General features: G+C 37.0%; 1 protein-coding gene across 9 annotated transcripts in view; it reads left to right on the top strand.

Moving 5' to 3' along the window:
• Positions 1 to 17,474, top strand: part of CACNB2 (calcium voltage-gated channel auxiliary subunit beta 2) — a 315,479-nt gene that overhangs the window by 146,226 nt on the left and 151,779 nt on the right. Inside the window, exon 1 of one of the 9 annotated variants that reach the window (XM_016150608.2) lies at positions 4,380 to 11,822. The exons of the other annotated variants lie outside the window; for them this stretch is intronic. Within the exon in view, the coding sequence (XP_016006094.2) occupies positions 11,772 to 11,822 (51 nt within the window). The 5' untranslated portion in view covers positions 4,380 to 11,771. Of the gene's footprint in view, positions 1 to 4,379; positions 11,823 to 17,474 lie in introns of those variants that run through there. 9 annotated transcript variants of the gene reach the window in all.

Raw genomic sequence — 17,474 nt, 5'->3', positions numbered from 1 at the left:
AAATGTAATATTTTTGAGCACTTAAGGGAATAGTTTTAATACCAGAAAATTTACTTACTTGGAATGTCTTCATGAAAAGATACAATTACCCTCAATAACTAACTACTCTGAACAAGGGAGCAGAGGCTAGACGTTACATGTCATTAATAGATTTTCCTATCATTTTTTTTTCTATCCAGAAAATAATGGTCATGCGCTTCAGGCATGTTTTAAGGAGTTATAATATGATGACAGTTCTTTGAACATGCCAAAACGAAACAACATAAATCTAGTCATCTCAGTCTTAAAGTCATCGTGGAGAATGACACTTTCTATGCCATTAATAGCCTGCTGATGCACAGCAGGTAGAACATTATGCGAAGTGGTCCAATGTAAGGAATATACAATAGACCACATACAAAGGTGGGGAAAATACTATTTTAAACATCTAACTGATCCTAAGAGTGAATGTAATGGCAAAAAAAAAAAAAAAAAAAGGCAAATAAATCTTGGATAATACTGTAGCTTGCAAAGAATTGATAGGTCTTTCATTCATCCATCAAGGATTAGGTACCATCTATGTGTCAGACCACAGTGACCCTAAGATGAGTGGATACAGTTTTTGCTCATGTAGTTTTTGCTATAGACTTAAGGGGAGGAGAGGCATGTTAGATAACTATTTGGCTGTACAGAGTGATTGGCGCTGTGACAAAGGAATATGCAGTGGACAATAAAGGGACGTTCTCTCCCTAAGAAGCTCAGAGAAGGCTTCCGAAAGGAGGGGAAGCTTGAACAGGGTCTTCAAAGATGGGTTGGAGTCTACTCAGGGCCCGTCTCACTGCAGAAATATTGCTGTCATTGCCATCACAAAGACTTATTGAATTAAATGGGTGGTAATGATAAAGGAATAGTCAATGTGAAATAACTAAGCCAATTGGGGAGTGTATAACATAGAATACAGGGCAACAGAAATAATATTTTTAAAATAGTTACCGTTGACAGGGGATTCACGTAAGCCAGACACTGTGCTTGACATCTGACTTACATTGCCTCATGTGCTCCTTGGACCAGCCCCATGAATGCTGTAGAGTTATTACCCCAAGACATGTGACCTGTGCTTTGGAAGGGTTGATTCTCTGCTAGTGCTGAATTGGAATTCTTAATAGTTTTGAACAAAGGGCACCACATTTTCTTTTTGCTTCATACCCCACAAATTATGTAGCCAGTCCAGAGCATCTCCACTTTTTAGTTGCAGAAACTAGGAACCCTTAGAGGAAAGTCACTTGCTGTAGGTCACACAGCTAATAAGCAGAAGAGCCAGGACTCCAAACTTGTTCTTTGTGATGCTCACTTCTGCTCTTTTGCCTTCAATTATCAAGATAAGTGCATAATGAACGAGAAAAGTGACTATAATTAATCGACCTGGTATAGTGAATCAGAAAGAAAAGATACCAGTAGAGGGGAAAAATGGATTGAATGGTTAGTTTAGGAATGAATGAAAGATGCTTATCATCAAAGCTACCTTGAGGTAAATGTGGGAATCCTAGTTAAATAGTAAATGGGAAGCCTTTTCTCCACGTAAATGGCACTTTGAATTCAAAATCACAGTTCAGGGTGGCTGCCCTGTGTTGGTCATCCAAGTGCAATTGCATGTTGACCCAGGTCTGTTCTTTCTTGGTAATTTATTTTTTTTAAAAAAATGGCTAAGAGCAGAGGATTTGTGGTGTTTATAGTCAGGGAAAAGTGACCAATGGAGCTGGACATGCAATTTCTTCCTCAGATGCTATCAGTACTTCTGTGCCCTCTGACTGAACTAGGTTAAATACTGCAAATAAATCAGCTCCCTTGGAGGAAGTTTTACTTTCAGAAATCCTCCTTTTCATTTGGAATATGGTAGTTTTCTCCTCTGACCGTGGGATATGCTTCAAATTTTTACTTATGTTTCATGTAAATTCAACAACTAGAAAGTAATGATTTTTTAAAGCACTTCCATAGACCACCCTTCCTTTGAAAACTGATTAGTCAAACTTCTATGATGTTTAAGAATAGTATTCTAGAACATTCATGATTTGTTTATTCGCTTTGGGATAATGCCTTGAAATATGTTCTTACGTTATTCCAAATCATCTGTGGATTTCAGGGTCCAAGTGACCACAGAAGAGATGCGTATTACCTAAAGAACATGTTTTTTGTAAGTATATTCATTATATGTTCATAATAAAAACATTATTCTCTTTTGATTCATTTCTTCAGCCTCCAAATATATCAGACGTACTTAAACACTATTTTGCGGAAATATGCACATCTGTAAATACTAAATTGTACCAGCAATGTTTTTAATGACTGTTCATGGCTGTCCTCTGCTGAGGGCGGAAGTTTAAGATGGTGTCTACTAACTTCTTGTGAATGAGCAGGGTTCAGCAGGCTAGGACTTCAGGAACTAGGACTGAGTGGGGACTGGCAAGGCTGGCTCGAGACCTTGGGGCAAGGGGAATTTGTACAGTAAGGCCTGAGTGGAGGTAGAATGAGAATCGAGGACAGATCAGAAGTGCCAAATGCAGGTGGAGAGTTAGGACTGGATCCAAGAAAGAAGAGCTGCCTGTGGGGAGCTGGCGAGACCGCAGCCAGTTCTAGGAGGATGGACTGGAAAGGTCCAAGACCCCTGGAGACGGGGCGTGTCATGACATCCTCCCTCAACTGTCTGTGGGTATTAAAAACGGTCGAATGCTAGGTTTCCTGGTATAAATTCAAAAGGCATAAGAAGTCAAGGTTACAAAGACCGAACAATGAACAACAATGAAACCTGCAGAGAAAGGAGAATTGACATAACCCCTAAAGCAGTATTTTTTTTTCTTTGTCTTTTTTCTTTCTTTTAAATCTCAGTGCACATTAGAATCACCTAGGGAGCTTTTAAAAATTCACAGGCCCAAGTCGATCCCAGGCCAATTAAGTCAGAATCTCAGGGGGTGGGATTGAGGCATCAGCTTAACTTGAAGTTCCCCAGTGAGTCTACTTGACAGCAAGGCCGAAAGCCACTGGTCTCAAGCAAACGGCGGTGCTGACCCGTTTACCTGATTTATCCACTTGTGTAGCATGTGCATCGTAATGCACAGATGAGCCACAATTATCCTTACTTATACAGTTGACCCTTGTGCAACACGGGTTTGAGCTGTGTGGGTCCACTTATACATGGAGTTTGTTTCAGTAGCTACTGTAAATGTATTCTCTCTTTCTTGTGAATTTTCTTACCATTTTCTTGTCCCTAGCTTACTCCGTTGCAAGAATACAGCATCTACTACGTATAACATACAAAGTATGTGTTGACTGTTTATGTTATTGATAAGGCTTCCAGTCAACAGTAGTCTATTCAGTTTTGGGGGAGTCAAGAGTTGCACGTGAATTTTTTAAACTGCGTGAGGGATCGGTGCCTCCAACCATCATGTTTTAAGTTCTTCTGAGTAAAGGACTAAGCAGTTTTAAAACATAAATTTTAAAACACGAACAAGACTCCCACTTGTAACATCTTTCAAAGATTCTCTAACAATAAAAGAAATAGCCTCAACATTTTATTCTCAAAAAAGCAAATGACGAATTATGGCTATAGTGTTTTTAAAATGCGTTTGGGAATATATTTCTTTCTTAGAGTTGGTACTCTTAAAATCATTTCTTGTAGTAAAAAGAGTGGGGTGGGAGAGTCATAAGTTTAAAAAACGTGTCAGAGTTTGTAGTCAATATCAAGTAGTAAACGAGTACATTTTTTTGCAATTTACCATAAATTTACATCTAGATAATAGGATTGATTTTACTACTTCATTGGATAAATTAGTAAAATAAAATTACATAGTATAAAAACCATTGCATTTTAGTCCACGATCTTATTTATAGCCTTCCTGTATACTCTTAGGTACTACTCTGTAGTACCTTTATTTCAGATTCATCGTTTGCCTCAGATCTATTTTCTTTCTTTGTTTTATACTATTGTATTGAATTTATAAGTTTGTTTCTTTTAAATGTAGAAGTTCATCAGAGAATAGAAGTGTTGCTCTCAGGGGTTTGGGGATGGGGACATTGGCAGTGGTTGGTTAAAGGTACAGATTTCGAGTTATAAGATGAATAAGTTCTGAGAATGCTATGTGCAGTATGGCAACTATGGTTGATGATAACAATTGTATTTTATAATTGAAATTTCCTAAGAGAACAGAACTTAAATTTTTCTCAGTCTATATATATATATATATATATATATATATATATATATATATATGTATAGTGATGAGTGTGTTAATTAACTAGATGGGGGAATCTTTTCAAAATGTATATATACATATATCAAATCACCATGATGTACACTTTAAATATCTTACAATTTTATTTCAGTTCTATCTTAATAAAGCTGAAAAAGTTTTTAAAGATGTAGAGGTTCTTTTTCAAGATAACACAAATCATAAAAATAACATTCATTATTAAATACTTAAAACGTTGGGCGGACTTTATATAGGTACATATTATATAATCAAACACAAATGCAGCAAGATCTCAGACATACTCCTCCTAGAATTTACTGTGTCAACAAATTTTAGTTTAAGTAAGAATTAGGTGAAAATTCAGTTAACCAAGTAAATACCAGTTATTCTGACCATTTTTTTTTTTTACCTAAATTAATCATGGATGTCCTAGAGACTATAATTGGTAGTTCTAACTGATTCGGACTATTACATAAAGCTTTCCCTCCAACATGTTTAATAGACTAACGGTTTTACAACTGTTCCTGGTAGGACCGAGTGATTGGCTTCTTTCTTGAGCAACCAGCTGAACAATCTCTCTTTGCACTGAAGATTCTGAGGCTCGGGCATATCAAGTAACCTAACCAGTCCGTTAGTGACAGCAGAGCCAGGACTAACTCAGTCTCCTAACTCTTAGTGTACTTTCCCCTTTACTGAATGTACTTCTGGGTATTATTGGACTGTGGGCCAGGTCACATTACTCTAAAAGCAGTAAGAGATCATGTTCATGAAGGTAGACATTAAAGCTGAAACTAGCGTGGTGGACAAGCCATAAGCTCTCCATCTTTTATGAGAAGGCAAACATGATAAATACATCAATAAATGAGGTACCTTCAACTGTTGCCACGTGCCGTAAAGAAAATTAATGAGGGAAACGCGATGGAGAGCAGTTTCCACCTGGGGCCCGGAGGTCCAGGCTTCTCGGACATGAGTTTTGAAGTGAGACCCAAACATGGCACAGCGGAGGTGCCATGCGAGTGTCTGCAGGGAAGCATTCCAAGCGGATGGAAGGGCATGTGCAGAGGCCCTGACTCAGGAACGCACTTGGCGCGGCATGGGGCCAGAGGGAAGGCCAGATGTGGCAGCAGAGAAGTGGTGACACGGCAGAGTGAGGGGACGTGAAGTCAGAGATGTGGCCAGGAGCCAGCTCTCACCAGCCCCTGCAGGCCATAGCTATTTCAGTTGCAGTGAGAAACTATTAGAGGATGTTAAGCAGCAGAGTGATAGAAGCGAATTCATGCTTTAAGACAGACCACGGTGGCTGTTCTGCGGCGCCTGGACAGCGGCCATGAGATGAGTTAGGGGCTGTTGCTAAGGAGGTCATGAGAGAGGTGACAGAGGCTGGCTGCCAGAGTGGACAGGACTTGCTGATGTGTTTTGGTCCGGATCCCAGGAGCTTGGGGTACGATTCACTATTGTGTGCAAGACCGAGGCGTGTGAGGAGAATCAGGAGTTCCTTTGGAAGCGTGTAAGGTGTGAGCGGCCTATCACATGTATATTCCGTGCATGAGCCTAGAGCTCAGTGACCTAGAACATTTAGGACAACCTCACAGAAACGGAGAGTAGGAAATAATTATTCCCTTGGCACAGGTGAGGAATGAAAAATACAGGAGGAAACCCCTTAAGATGGCAGGGTACAGAGGGCTGGGAGAAGAGGACTGGGAAATGGGATGAGGTTGGTGGGTATCTCAACAGTGTAAACCCCCAGCCCTTTCTGTAACCTTAGTCCCCAGCACACACCTCATAGTGCGTATCAGCGGCATTCGTATTAAAGGGAAATAGCGATACTTTAAGCATAATACATTGGATTACATAGATTGATTCAACCACTATAGGAATCAGCAGGTTTTTTTTTTTTTTATACTCTAGAAAGACATTTAATGATAGAGGAAGAGTCTTCTTATGTTAATTGCAGGTTGTAGGTACCAAAATATTACATGCTGTGCCTTTCAGGGTCAAATTTACCAAGATCCACAGTGGGAGGGGGGAGGTTTGGGAGGGGAGAGATAAAGAGGTCAAGGGAACCCCCAGAACACTCTCTCCTTCTCCTTGTTTTCCTAGAACGGTTCCAGTGGCAGCTTTGACCTAGATAAAATTACTGTGGTTCTTCATTAATAGCAGTACTCAGAGCTGTTATCAAGTTTGTCTTATCCAATGATGGGGAAAAGCAGACGGTGGAGGAGAGAGTCCCTTTCAGTTCTCACATTTGGTTGGTTTTAATGCTCGAAATCAACATGTTGTCTCAAAAAGGAAGTCATTTAGCCAGTGTAAGTTCCTGACAGTGATAAAGCTCATGGTTTATTGAAAAAAGGCAGTTATTTTATCAAGGAGAGGAGAGGAGAGGGCAAAAGCTGAGTTCCCTCTCCGATGCTAAAATGTTTATGAAATTAAAAGAGGGGCTTCATTTATTTCAGTGGCTCTGATTTAAATGATTCTCCCCTCATCCTCAGCTAGATAAACTGGGGTGTAGATTTGAGAGCAGGGGAATAAAATCCAAGGAAGAAAATTGAAGAGAACTATTTTTGGGTTAAATAATATGAATTGGGGACAAAATTGCTTTGGCCTTTCTCATATTCTTCTCCATCAATAACCAATAGTTCTGTTGGAATCGTTGTCAAATAAAATAAAAAAAAAATTATTAGTGACAGATTAGGTAGAAAGGAAACTCAATTTTTGCTTTTTTTTTTTTGTTATTGTTTTTTACTATGTATTTGAAATTGTTTCCTATTTTCGTTTCTTGAGAAAACCATGTGTTTGGCTGTTATTTACCAAAAACACATGTGAGGCTTTGAGTGTACACACGCGCTGGAATTTTGTTTTACTGTTATGATTCATTGTCTGGCTAATGCATGCCTTAATTATCCACACTCATACACATTTCGTGGCCTTTTGTAATTAAAGATGACACTCTTGGTGGCGTAAGACCTAAACTGGGGTGTGATCAAGGGAACTTTTTCACAATCCTTGCTGGTTAGATAAACAGTCTGGACTTTAAAGTCTGGAGTAGCCACTTGAAATATGCGACCTCCAAAATTCTACATTTATTTTTGGTCTCCTGGCAACAGAACATATTTATATTTTAGCCACCACCTCCTCATCCAGAAAGGTCTGCTGCTGTTTGAAAGTTTAAAACAACAAATGGGAAAGTTGTCTCCCATTTGTTGGACGGCTGAAGCTGTTCTCCCTGCCTTTTGTTTATGTAGGCAGATAATACAATTCAGAATACAAATACAAGAATAAAAAGAACCCTTCTCTTGGCAGATTAGTGAACATGCATCTTGAGTTATAAAACCAGCACTTCAGGAATTGTCTAGTTATAATGTCAGTCTCATTAAGCCTTTCTTACAGTTTAACAGAGATGACTTGGGGGTTGAGTGACGGTATGGTAGAAGGGAATTAGAAACAAGCAAAGGCAAAATATTCATGGTGTGAACGCCAGCAGGGTGCTATAGAAACCTCAGGTCCTTGCATGTGAAATCTGATGCCCGGTTATGCCAGGGGCCTCTCTCTGCAGGCTTCTCCTATAGAGAATCACAACATAACCCGGCACTTGGCTAAGCAACCAAGGGCTTCTTCTGAGATAGTCCAAATGCACAGTGGTCTGGTTCTCTCATCCCGCACCCCTATGCTTCTCCAGTCCCCTCTCCCACTTTTAGACGACCTGAAGTAGATCTAGATATAATTTGAATTTCACATCGTGTCGTCTTGGGTTATAATTTAAAGTACTTCACATCGACAGCCCTGGTATAAAGGGCACCTTCAAGTTTCTCAGACTCAGCCCTATTGACGTATGGAGCTGGAAAACTAATGTTTATTTGGTGTCTCTGACGTGCCAGATGGGACTAGATGTTTTATGTAATCCTGACAATTATCATTTGAAATCTTATCCCCTTAGTATAAAGCAGGAACCCGAAGGATGGCAAGGATACGTGTTTTTTGTTTTGTTTTTGATTATTTTTTAATATTCAACAATTAAAATGCATTCTAACAGAGAAATTATACCCTGGGAGGGGGGAGGTGGTGGACAAAGTATGTTATTTCAATGTATTTATTTTATAATATGGCTATGTATTTTAGACAATCCCCTAAGTTATAAATACTTATAAATTTGCCAAAAGCATGAAAAGCCAAAGACATCACTTTTAAATATTGACTGACCCACCCAAATTGTTGTCCTCCCCTATTCTATTCTTAACGCTGTAAAAGTGACCCAGTTGTTTCAGATTCGTCATTTCTTCCAGTTTCTGGCGTGATAAACGGTCTCACATCCGTCATTCCCTGCGCGCGCCTCCTTTATTCCCTTCCCTGTTCTTTCGGCATTCCACTTGTTACCGATGGCTGCCCTTCTTCCTTAATCTCTCTTCTTCAGCCTTCCTCTTCGTGTTTTTCCCGGGAACCTCAAGAAAATAGCACTCAATCCCATTCGAAAGCAAGGAAAAAATTCTACTTAATGCATGAAACAAACGATATGCCTGGAATAAGACAGTACTGTTGTTTAGTACTTAAGACTTTCTAGGAGCTTGAGAAAGCTTTGAAATACCGTGTTTTTCATTCACTTTCCACCCTTGTCCTCTTCCTTTTCAAATCTCAGTTGTTTTAGTTTTTTTTTTTTGACTGAAATCAACATTAGCCAACATTTTTCTGTTGTAAATACATTTTAGTGACATTTTAAATTAATGTGGGCTAGATTTGGAAAGCTAGTAATCATATGTCATTGTCAGAAAAGAAACTGTGCTTCAAATTGAAAACCGGTGTCCAAGTATAACTTTTCAAAAATTTCAGAACATTTCTCTCAAATAAATATAGAATAAATACGTGCTAAAGATTTTTTAAAATTCACCGAGGGAACCAGCAGGATGGTAAAGCCAGTTTAAAAGATTATGGGAGAGAGAGAAGTATTTATAGTCATTGAAAGAATAAATACTGGGCTAAGATTGTTAAATTATATCCAGGGCTGGTTAATGCTCTACTGCGCATAAAACAATAATTTTGGGTGAGATCTTTTATATAAGACAGAAATCATGAACGTTTCTGCTGGACGAATTAATTTCTACTGGACAAATTTACTTGCATTTCTATCAGTTTTCTGTGTTACTTTCTCCCCCTCACAGAGATATAAAATACCCTAATCCATAGTAAATAGTGAGTTAAACAAAGGTTTCTAATTTCCCTAGAGACTTAGAGAATCTTTGATTATCCGTTAGATGCTTAAGAAAACTTTTTTTGAGGTTGAAAAAATAATATAAACCTATTGTAGAACGTTCAAAAAACACTAAATATTTTTTAAAGGAGAGAAAAAAAAACAGGCTCAAACCACTGCCCAGATTCAGCCTCTATAAGTAGAACTTGTTTCCTTGTTTCCTTTTTCTAAACATTTTTAATAGTAGTTATTGTGGAAACAAAAATCGGCAGACTACATTTCTTTTACTTACTCATATATCTATTTTGTTATATAATGAAATAACCCATCAACATTTTAATGTCTATATAATGAATTGGGATTTTTCGTATCATGATTCTTTTTAGTATTTTTTCTAATTCTAAAAATTGTTATGTATTATGATTTTTTTCAGCATACAAGAAAGCATAGATATATAATGACCAATGGTATAGGTACGACCTAGTTTAAGAAATAAAATATGACTCAAAGTTGTCACCTCCCCGCTCCATTAACCCTCTCAAGCATACTCCTGTCCAGATCAAACGATTATCCTGTGTTTAGTACTCATTTTCATGTTTATCTTTATACACATATCAGTACATAAAAATATAGCGTTTTTGCACATTTTCAAACTATACAAATTGTGTCATAGTTTCTTAAGGTATTAAGATTCTGCAACTTGCTTTTTTTTCTACCAACACTGTGCTTGTAGAGACTTATCCAGGTATGTACTTACTTAGAAACCGTTCACTTTCATTGCTGAATAGTGTCTCAGACTTTGCTCATCCACCTTCCTGTTGATATGCATTGAGGTCGTTTCCAGTTTTTTCCTGTAACCCCCAGTGTTGCTAGGGACATTCTGTACCTACATCCTCCATGTGCTCACGTACGTGTGGAGGAATGGAGAGTCGATCAAAGGGGACACATGTCTACAACTTCATGACATTCTGCTAAACCTCTAACATGGCCGCACCGGTTTATACTCTCACCAACAATACAAGAAAGTCTAGTTGCTCTGCCTGAGGAGTCAGCAAACCTTTTTTGTGAAGGACCAGATAGAAAATAGTTAAGCCTTAGTGAGCTACATGGTCCCTGTCACAACTATTCAATTCTGCCGTTTTAGCGAAAAAGAAGCCAGAGATGACTCAGAAATGAATGAGCATGACTGTGTTCTAGTAAACTTTTCCTTAAGGACACTGAACTTTGAAATTCCTGTTATAACTTTCATGTGTCACAAAACGCAATTCTCCTTTTGATTTTTTTCCCCCCTCAACCATTTAAAAATATAAAACACATTTTTAGCCTGTACACTGTGCAAAACGGGTGGCTGGCTAGATACGGCCTGTGGGTCCCACTTTGCCGACCCCTGCTTAACCCTCACCAAGATCTTCGATGTTTTCACTCTACTGTGTGTGAAATGGCAAATTGTGATTTTAATTTGTATTTTTTTTATTAGTACTGAGTCAGGCATTTTATCGTGTTTATTGACCATAAGGATTTCTCTTCGATGATTTACCTATTCATGTTTTTTTTCCCCCTTATCCCTTTAGATTGTGGGTCTTTTATTTCTCGACTTGTAGGCTTTTCCTGTTTTCTGGCTCATAATTCTTTGTTACATGCTTTGCAATGTTCTCAGAGAATTGTAGTTATCATTTCACTTTTTAAAGGTGTCTTGATTAAAAAAAAAAAAAACTAATTAAAATGAACTTAATGGAGTTAAAATTTACTTGTGTGGAAAAAAATTATATTTTCAAACATGTTGTGAAAGGTGACCCCAAAATAAAGTTAACACTTTCTTGTATGCAAAAGAGGAAATATTTTGGGGGGTAGGAATAGAAGAATATTGTTACTTTTTTATTCCCAACTCTTTTTCAGTCCAGTAGTTTCCTTGAATGCTAGCAGCTTGTCAGCCGTGCAACCTGTTGTCTTAAGGTGAAGAATAAATCTTTTAGCACTGCTGTGGCCAGCGCTGCCGTAAGGCCTGCATCTGATATTAATGAAACCTTACTGTGCTTGCACGAGTTTGCAGGCATCTCTCTTCCAAGCCAGCTGACGTCATCCTAAGTAGAAAAAGACCCTCCCACTTGCGTTTGGTTGGTAATTGACTTTGACGGGCTCCTGGGCCTGCTTAAGAGGTCCTGGAACCGAGAGAACTGTTGCAATCTAAAGAACTTTAGAAAGTCACCCTGGCTCAGACTGCACACCCCGAGCCAGCCAGGAAAAGGAAAGCAAGTTGATATGCTGGTCAGCGAAACAAAACTTGGCTGCCTTGAGCTTTTTTGCTGAGTTCTTGCTCCTGTGAAGGCTGTTCCCTCTGCAGAGCCGGGCCCACTTGGAACTGGGCTGGCATGCTTGACAGACATCTCATGTCTCCTCAGACTAAGTTCACTATTCCTGGGGTAAGCATACGGGCAAGGAGGCAGGCCAGGTGCACGGTGTGGTTTTGAGAAAACGGGGATGTACTGAATTGTCAATGAATTCAAGCTAAAGTCACGTTAGTTGCTTCACTCTTTAAAGTTTTCTGACATTGCCAGAAATGCTGTCTGTCATTCACAGTGTTATTACATAAATGTTCAGATATTTTCAGCAAGTAAAAGCATCTCTGTTTTTAAACTGTACCTTACTGTGATCAATTTAGTAGCTAGAGAGAGAGCAAGGGACAGTAGTCAAAGAGTGGAGAATGAAAATGCTTTTTCCAGCTGTAGGCAGTCCCTTGTTGCATTGTGAATCAAGGTGACGACCTAGCCACTAACTTTTCTGTTTCTAGAGCTTTCTATGTAAATTAGGATGATTTGACACCCTCTGTTGCTGCAAATTAAGATTTGATTGCTATTTATCGTGTTAACTTTTTTTTTAATTTAACGAAATACAGAAATGATACAGAGCTTTGCAACACAGTAATGGGATGTTTGGGTGTTTGGATTCGGTTTGGAACTTTTAAAGATATTATCATTTTTGATGCCGTTCTGTGGAAAGAAGGCTTTGGGGGAAAAATAACGTAGAACCTAAATGTAAACCATAGCCTATAAAAATCATAAGGTTGGAAATATCTGTGCTGATAGGATACAGAAATATTTTTTAAATCAATAAAATATAGCTTGTTTAGAAATTCTTTCCGGGTTAACAGTTTTGTTTCTAGTTGTTCCAACCTACGCTAAATTTCGTTTAACAGAAAAAAAACTACTTGCTAAGAAATATCTGTGCATGGTGATCATTTGTTCTATGTCGTATTATATAGGATGATCAGTAAACTTTTATTACATTTCATTTTAAATTTTCTAAAAGTAGAATTTTCCTTGCTTGTGTTGGGCCCCATTAAATTTTGTATACCGTGGTTATATTTGCTTAGGCTCTGGCCAGGCTAATAGTATATATACTAATTATAAAGGACTTCTGGGTATTAAATAGTTCACACAAATTTCTGAGCTTTTCAAATGTCACTTACATTTAATCCAGAAATTGTTCAATGCTTGTTTGTTTTGAAAGATATCTGGAATCATCATTTTGCATAAACTTGCCTGCTTTCTAGGAACATTACCAGCCACAAAATAGCTGCTATACATTGTTTCCAGAATTCCATCATGAGTTAGGAAAGTGTATAACCCAAAACCCAATTGCCAAGTAAACATCGCACGGGTCATTTTGAATATCTTAGTCCATTGAATTTGGCACAAAAAAAGTCACCGTTTTTGAATCGAAATATCAGTCTCTATTATTCTAAAATAGTTACTTGATAATTTATCCTACAATTAATCTCAGTTGGACCTTGGAGTATTATGGGGAACCTGCACAGGGATGTTTATCCTGTTAACTGCCTCCTCTTTCTCAGTCCTCGACTTTTATTTCCTATGGCTTTGTCACTGCTCATTTTAACTAACACCTGTGTTTCATTAGGGCTGTGAAGTGTGTGGATTCTTGTTTTAATGGTTAAGTCTTTGTGAAGACTTTATTCTGTTCCCATGTAACATTTTCTTCTAGCATTCTCATAGTTCCCCAATAATGACAGAAACTTCTTTTGATTTTGACAATAACATAAATGAAGGGAATTTTTAAAAAGTGCATATTTATATATGTATGTATATAGATTACGAAACAACTTTCTAGAATGTTGCATAAACTGTGGTTTTTATATTTTTTTCTAATCTAGTACAATTTCAGTTTTTATACCAGTTATATTTTTTAAAGGCACAACTACCCTCAACTGCAGGAACACATTTAGAAATCATGCATTTTATTCTCATCTTGCATTAAAATGAGTAAACCAACGTAATTTGTTGTAATTTTTCGCTGATAAAAGCAAAAACGTATGACTCTGACTAGCATTAGGTACGCTTTTTACCTTTTTATGATTTCTGATATCATCGTGTTATAAGTTTCTTGAATATAATGTCCTTTATGAGTGCAATTGAGTGCGAATATTCTTAGACGAAGATGGCCACTCCTCTGTCTTCTTTCCTCCCTCCAAATTATCTTTCCGATTTATGCAGATTTTTCTATTAGTATGCTACTTATAATTTCAGTTTTTTTCTGACTGATTAAAAGCATAAAAACAAAAAATATGCATTCGGTTAGACTTGACTGAATCCTACACCATCCCCTTGATAACTATGTGATTTGGCAAGTGCTGTCTTCGCTAAGCCTCAGTTCCGTCATCTGTAAAACTAGGAATAGTTTTAAATTATTTTTAATTCTAATTATAAAATAGTATCAGTGTTTGGAGGTATTTGTGAGAATATTCATCATACTGCATACAGACGGCTTAGCATAGTACCTGCAATTGAATCATATATGTACTTACATTTTCTGCAGTGACTAATAATAAAAAAAAAAACTTGGCTCTGAGATCCCAAACTATGATTATCTAGAAGAGGCAGTGAGGGAAAGTTCTGAGTTGTTTTTGATTTACATATCGGAAGAAAGACAGAAAGATTAAAGTAAATAACAACCTGTGAAGTTGGACTCCTAATTGTATATCTGCAGATCTAGTATCTGAAACTATATCCAAGTGTTCACCTATGTGTATATGACCATCTTCTCGCTGCAGCAAATTCTCCAGGTGGCCCTCAGCTCCCAATAGTAAAGAACTAGAGCTTCCGAATGGGAATAATCCTAAGAGAACAAAAAAGATGATAGAGGTTAAATATTCTATGAAGTCTAGTAATTTTTGAATTGTTATTCTTCCTTTTTCTTTACCTTTATATTGCCAAAGCAGTTCAGAAAACAAACAAAAACAAAAAACAACAAAAAAAAACGTTAACATGTGTCAGTGTTTTCCCAAATTATGAAACAAATAACCTAAGACTACTGGTTTCTGCATAATTTTTCAGGGATCATTTGTATTAAATAGAAGGAAGTATAATGTAAGAAAGACCTGGTGGCTAATATACGTACACTGGGGTGATTTAAACAATGAGCACAGATGCCGACTTTATCAGCTGGAGAAGCCACAATGTTCTCTGTCACCTTGCCCCATAAAACAATCAGTTTGTGAAAATAAAAATTTTTTGTGATTCCAACAGAGATTTGCAAAGTTCTTTTTATTGTTGAAATTGAAAAAGACTTAAAAGAGAGCTTTACATGTCAAAGTACTTAATTAAAAGTTATTAGTATTAAAAATAGAAAAAGACCAACAAAGAAAATATCTACTAAAAATAGAAGAAATATTAAAGGAAATATGTAGGAACACCACAGTCTCATCACTGTGGTCAAACATTTTTGTTCTGGCAAACTGCATTCCAAATCTTTTTCCACGGGCATACATATTTTTATAGTTGTAACTGTGGCATGCAGATAATTCTAGAATCTATCCTTTTCCTTCAATTATATTTTGAGATCACGTTTTAATCACAGAATGAGATAGCATTGTGTGGATTTACCATAGTTTGTCCAAATAAAATGGTCATTTATTGTTTGACTTCTAGTTCATTTCACAATTTTGTTTTTGTAGATAAGTAAATCTGTCATAACAATTTTGAGCATATGGTTTTTGGTTCTGTTAAATAACTTCTTTGAAATACATTCTCAGATATGAAATTATTTGCACAGTGAGTGGGTTTGAATGTTCTTGTATCCCTGGCTGTTTCTTTTCGTAACTTTTTTTTTCAAAAATGATCATACCAGTTGACAGTGCCAACATAATATTCCTAAAGTGCCAATTTCACCACAATGCACCCCTCGTTAGGTATTAATAGTTGCTTTAAAATGTAAATAATTACACAACACTGCTTTAATTTCTATTTAGATTACTAGAAAAGGTGAATATTTATCTGAATATTTGCATATTCTTTGTGTCTCTGTGTAAATTATTTTGTTAGGTCTCCTGTGTTTAGATTCCAATTAGTTTTATTTGTTGGACACTAAGAGTAGCTTGTAACGAATTAAGAATTAACTGTTAGACAGTTTTTCCCTATCTAGACCCAGCTATCAAAATATTTCCTTTCATAAAATCTGATATTACATCTATATTGCAACACCCTGCTGACATCACTAAAAGGTACTTGCGTGAGGCAATAGAGTATTAGTTTCATTAGAAATGGACGCTAGACCAGTTAAAAAATGAAGCCTTAATTTTGTAAAGTAGAACAAAAAGCTTTAGGCCTTAGAAACAGCCAGGGATATAAGAACATTCAGGTATCTGGCTCTTTTTCTGCAGAGTGATAATAACTGTTATGCAATTAAAAAAAAAAAAAAAGACCACATCTGAATCAAACTGCAGTTAAAATGAGAAGTGATTCTGTGTCACCTTTAGGTGCATAGATTTTGCACCATCAAGGACAGCATGAGCCAATAGACCATCAGGTGTTTATTGATTCAGTGGTTTCAGAGCCTAGAAGGGACCTTGCACCTTGCACCTTTATAGCTTCCTGTGGGGCTCCCCCTGCCAGTGGTCATATACTCTATCTTGGTATGGGACCTGTTGTCATTTTTGAACTTAATGTATTATTATTTATTATCCATATAAGCAGTATTTAACTACCTTTATACTTTAGTCAAATTATATATTTTTGCTGTTAGTGGCGTTTTAGGCATCAGAGAAGAGAACAATCTGACACCTTAAATCATATCTAAGATCTTTATTTATACTATCAACACATAAAATAGATATGTCACAGTCGAGAAGGTTCCATGCCCTCTGATACAAGTGCCCCTTTTACAAAGGTTATTTTGTACCATCCTTTGTTCCTAATCTTAGTTGCTCACAGAGAGAAAATGGCTTTGATCTGAGAACATCATAGGATGAACAGATCTTACTGTACTGAATGAAAGAAGATTTTTTCCTTGATTGTAGCTCTGGTTTCTTTGTTTAAGAAACAGCTGACTAACATCTCTAGGCTTGTTTTAGCACCTATAAAATGAAAGTAATAATTCTTATCCCTCCATGGGCGGTTGTAAAATACCATAGGGGGTGATGCAAAATATGGAAAGCATCTCAGAATAGCCATTATAGTTTTGGTCTTTTTTGAAGTTCTAGCAAGTGCTTGAAGAATTTGCCGTCAATATTAAATGTATTGAATCAAGCTTTTAAACTTCATATGTCCTTTTCTTTTTTCTCCTTTTCCTTTTTTCTTTTCTTTCTTTCTTTTTTTTTTTTTTCCTTTTAGGCCTCTCCTATCTTGGCACCAGCACAGGTATTTTTATAGCATGAAACTCGATAAGCCTGAGATCCTTCCTGTTGGGTCCAAGTTTATGACCGTTTTTGTGAGTTAGTTTAGTAAGGTTTAATGTTCAGTAAAAACACAAGCTTAGAACTTTTCAAGGTTAAGTTCCATATCACCAGGTTTTGCACATCACAGCTCAGCTTCCAAGGCTTTTTCAGTGCAAAAAGTACATTTATGTTGCCTTCTATATTTACCCATGTAGTCATCTTTACCAGTGCTTTTCAATTCTTAATGTAGATGCAAATTATTGTCTAATGTCCTTTCATTTCAGACTGAAGGCCTGCTTTCAGTGTTCGGTGACGAATTTTTTGTTTTTGTTTGGGAATGTTTTGGCTTCCGATTCATTTTTTTTGAAGGATAGTTTTGCTGGATATAGAAATTACATTGATGGTT

The sequence above is a fragment of the Rousettus aegyptiacus genome, unplaced genomic scaffold, assembly GCF_014176215.1.
Source record: "Rousettus aegyptiacus isolate mRouAeg1 unplaced genomic scaffold, mRouAeg1.p scaffold_m13_p_10, whole genome shotgun sequence".
In the NCBI taxonomy this organism is placed as follows: domain Eukaryota; kingdom Metazoa; phylum Chordata; class Mammalia; order Chiroptera; family Pteropodidae; genus Rousettus; species Rousettus aegyptiacus.
Note: the sequence above shows the minus strand (reverse complement) of the source record. Positions and strands in the feature narration are given on the sequence as shown.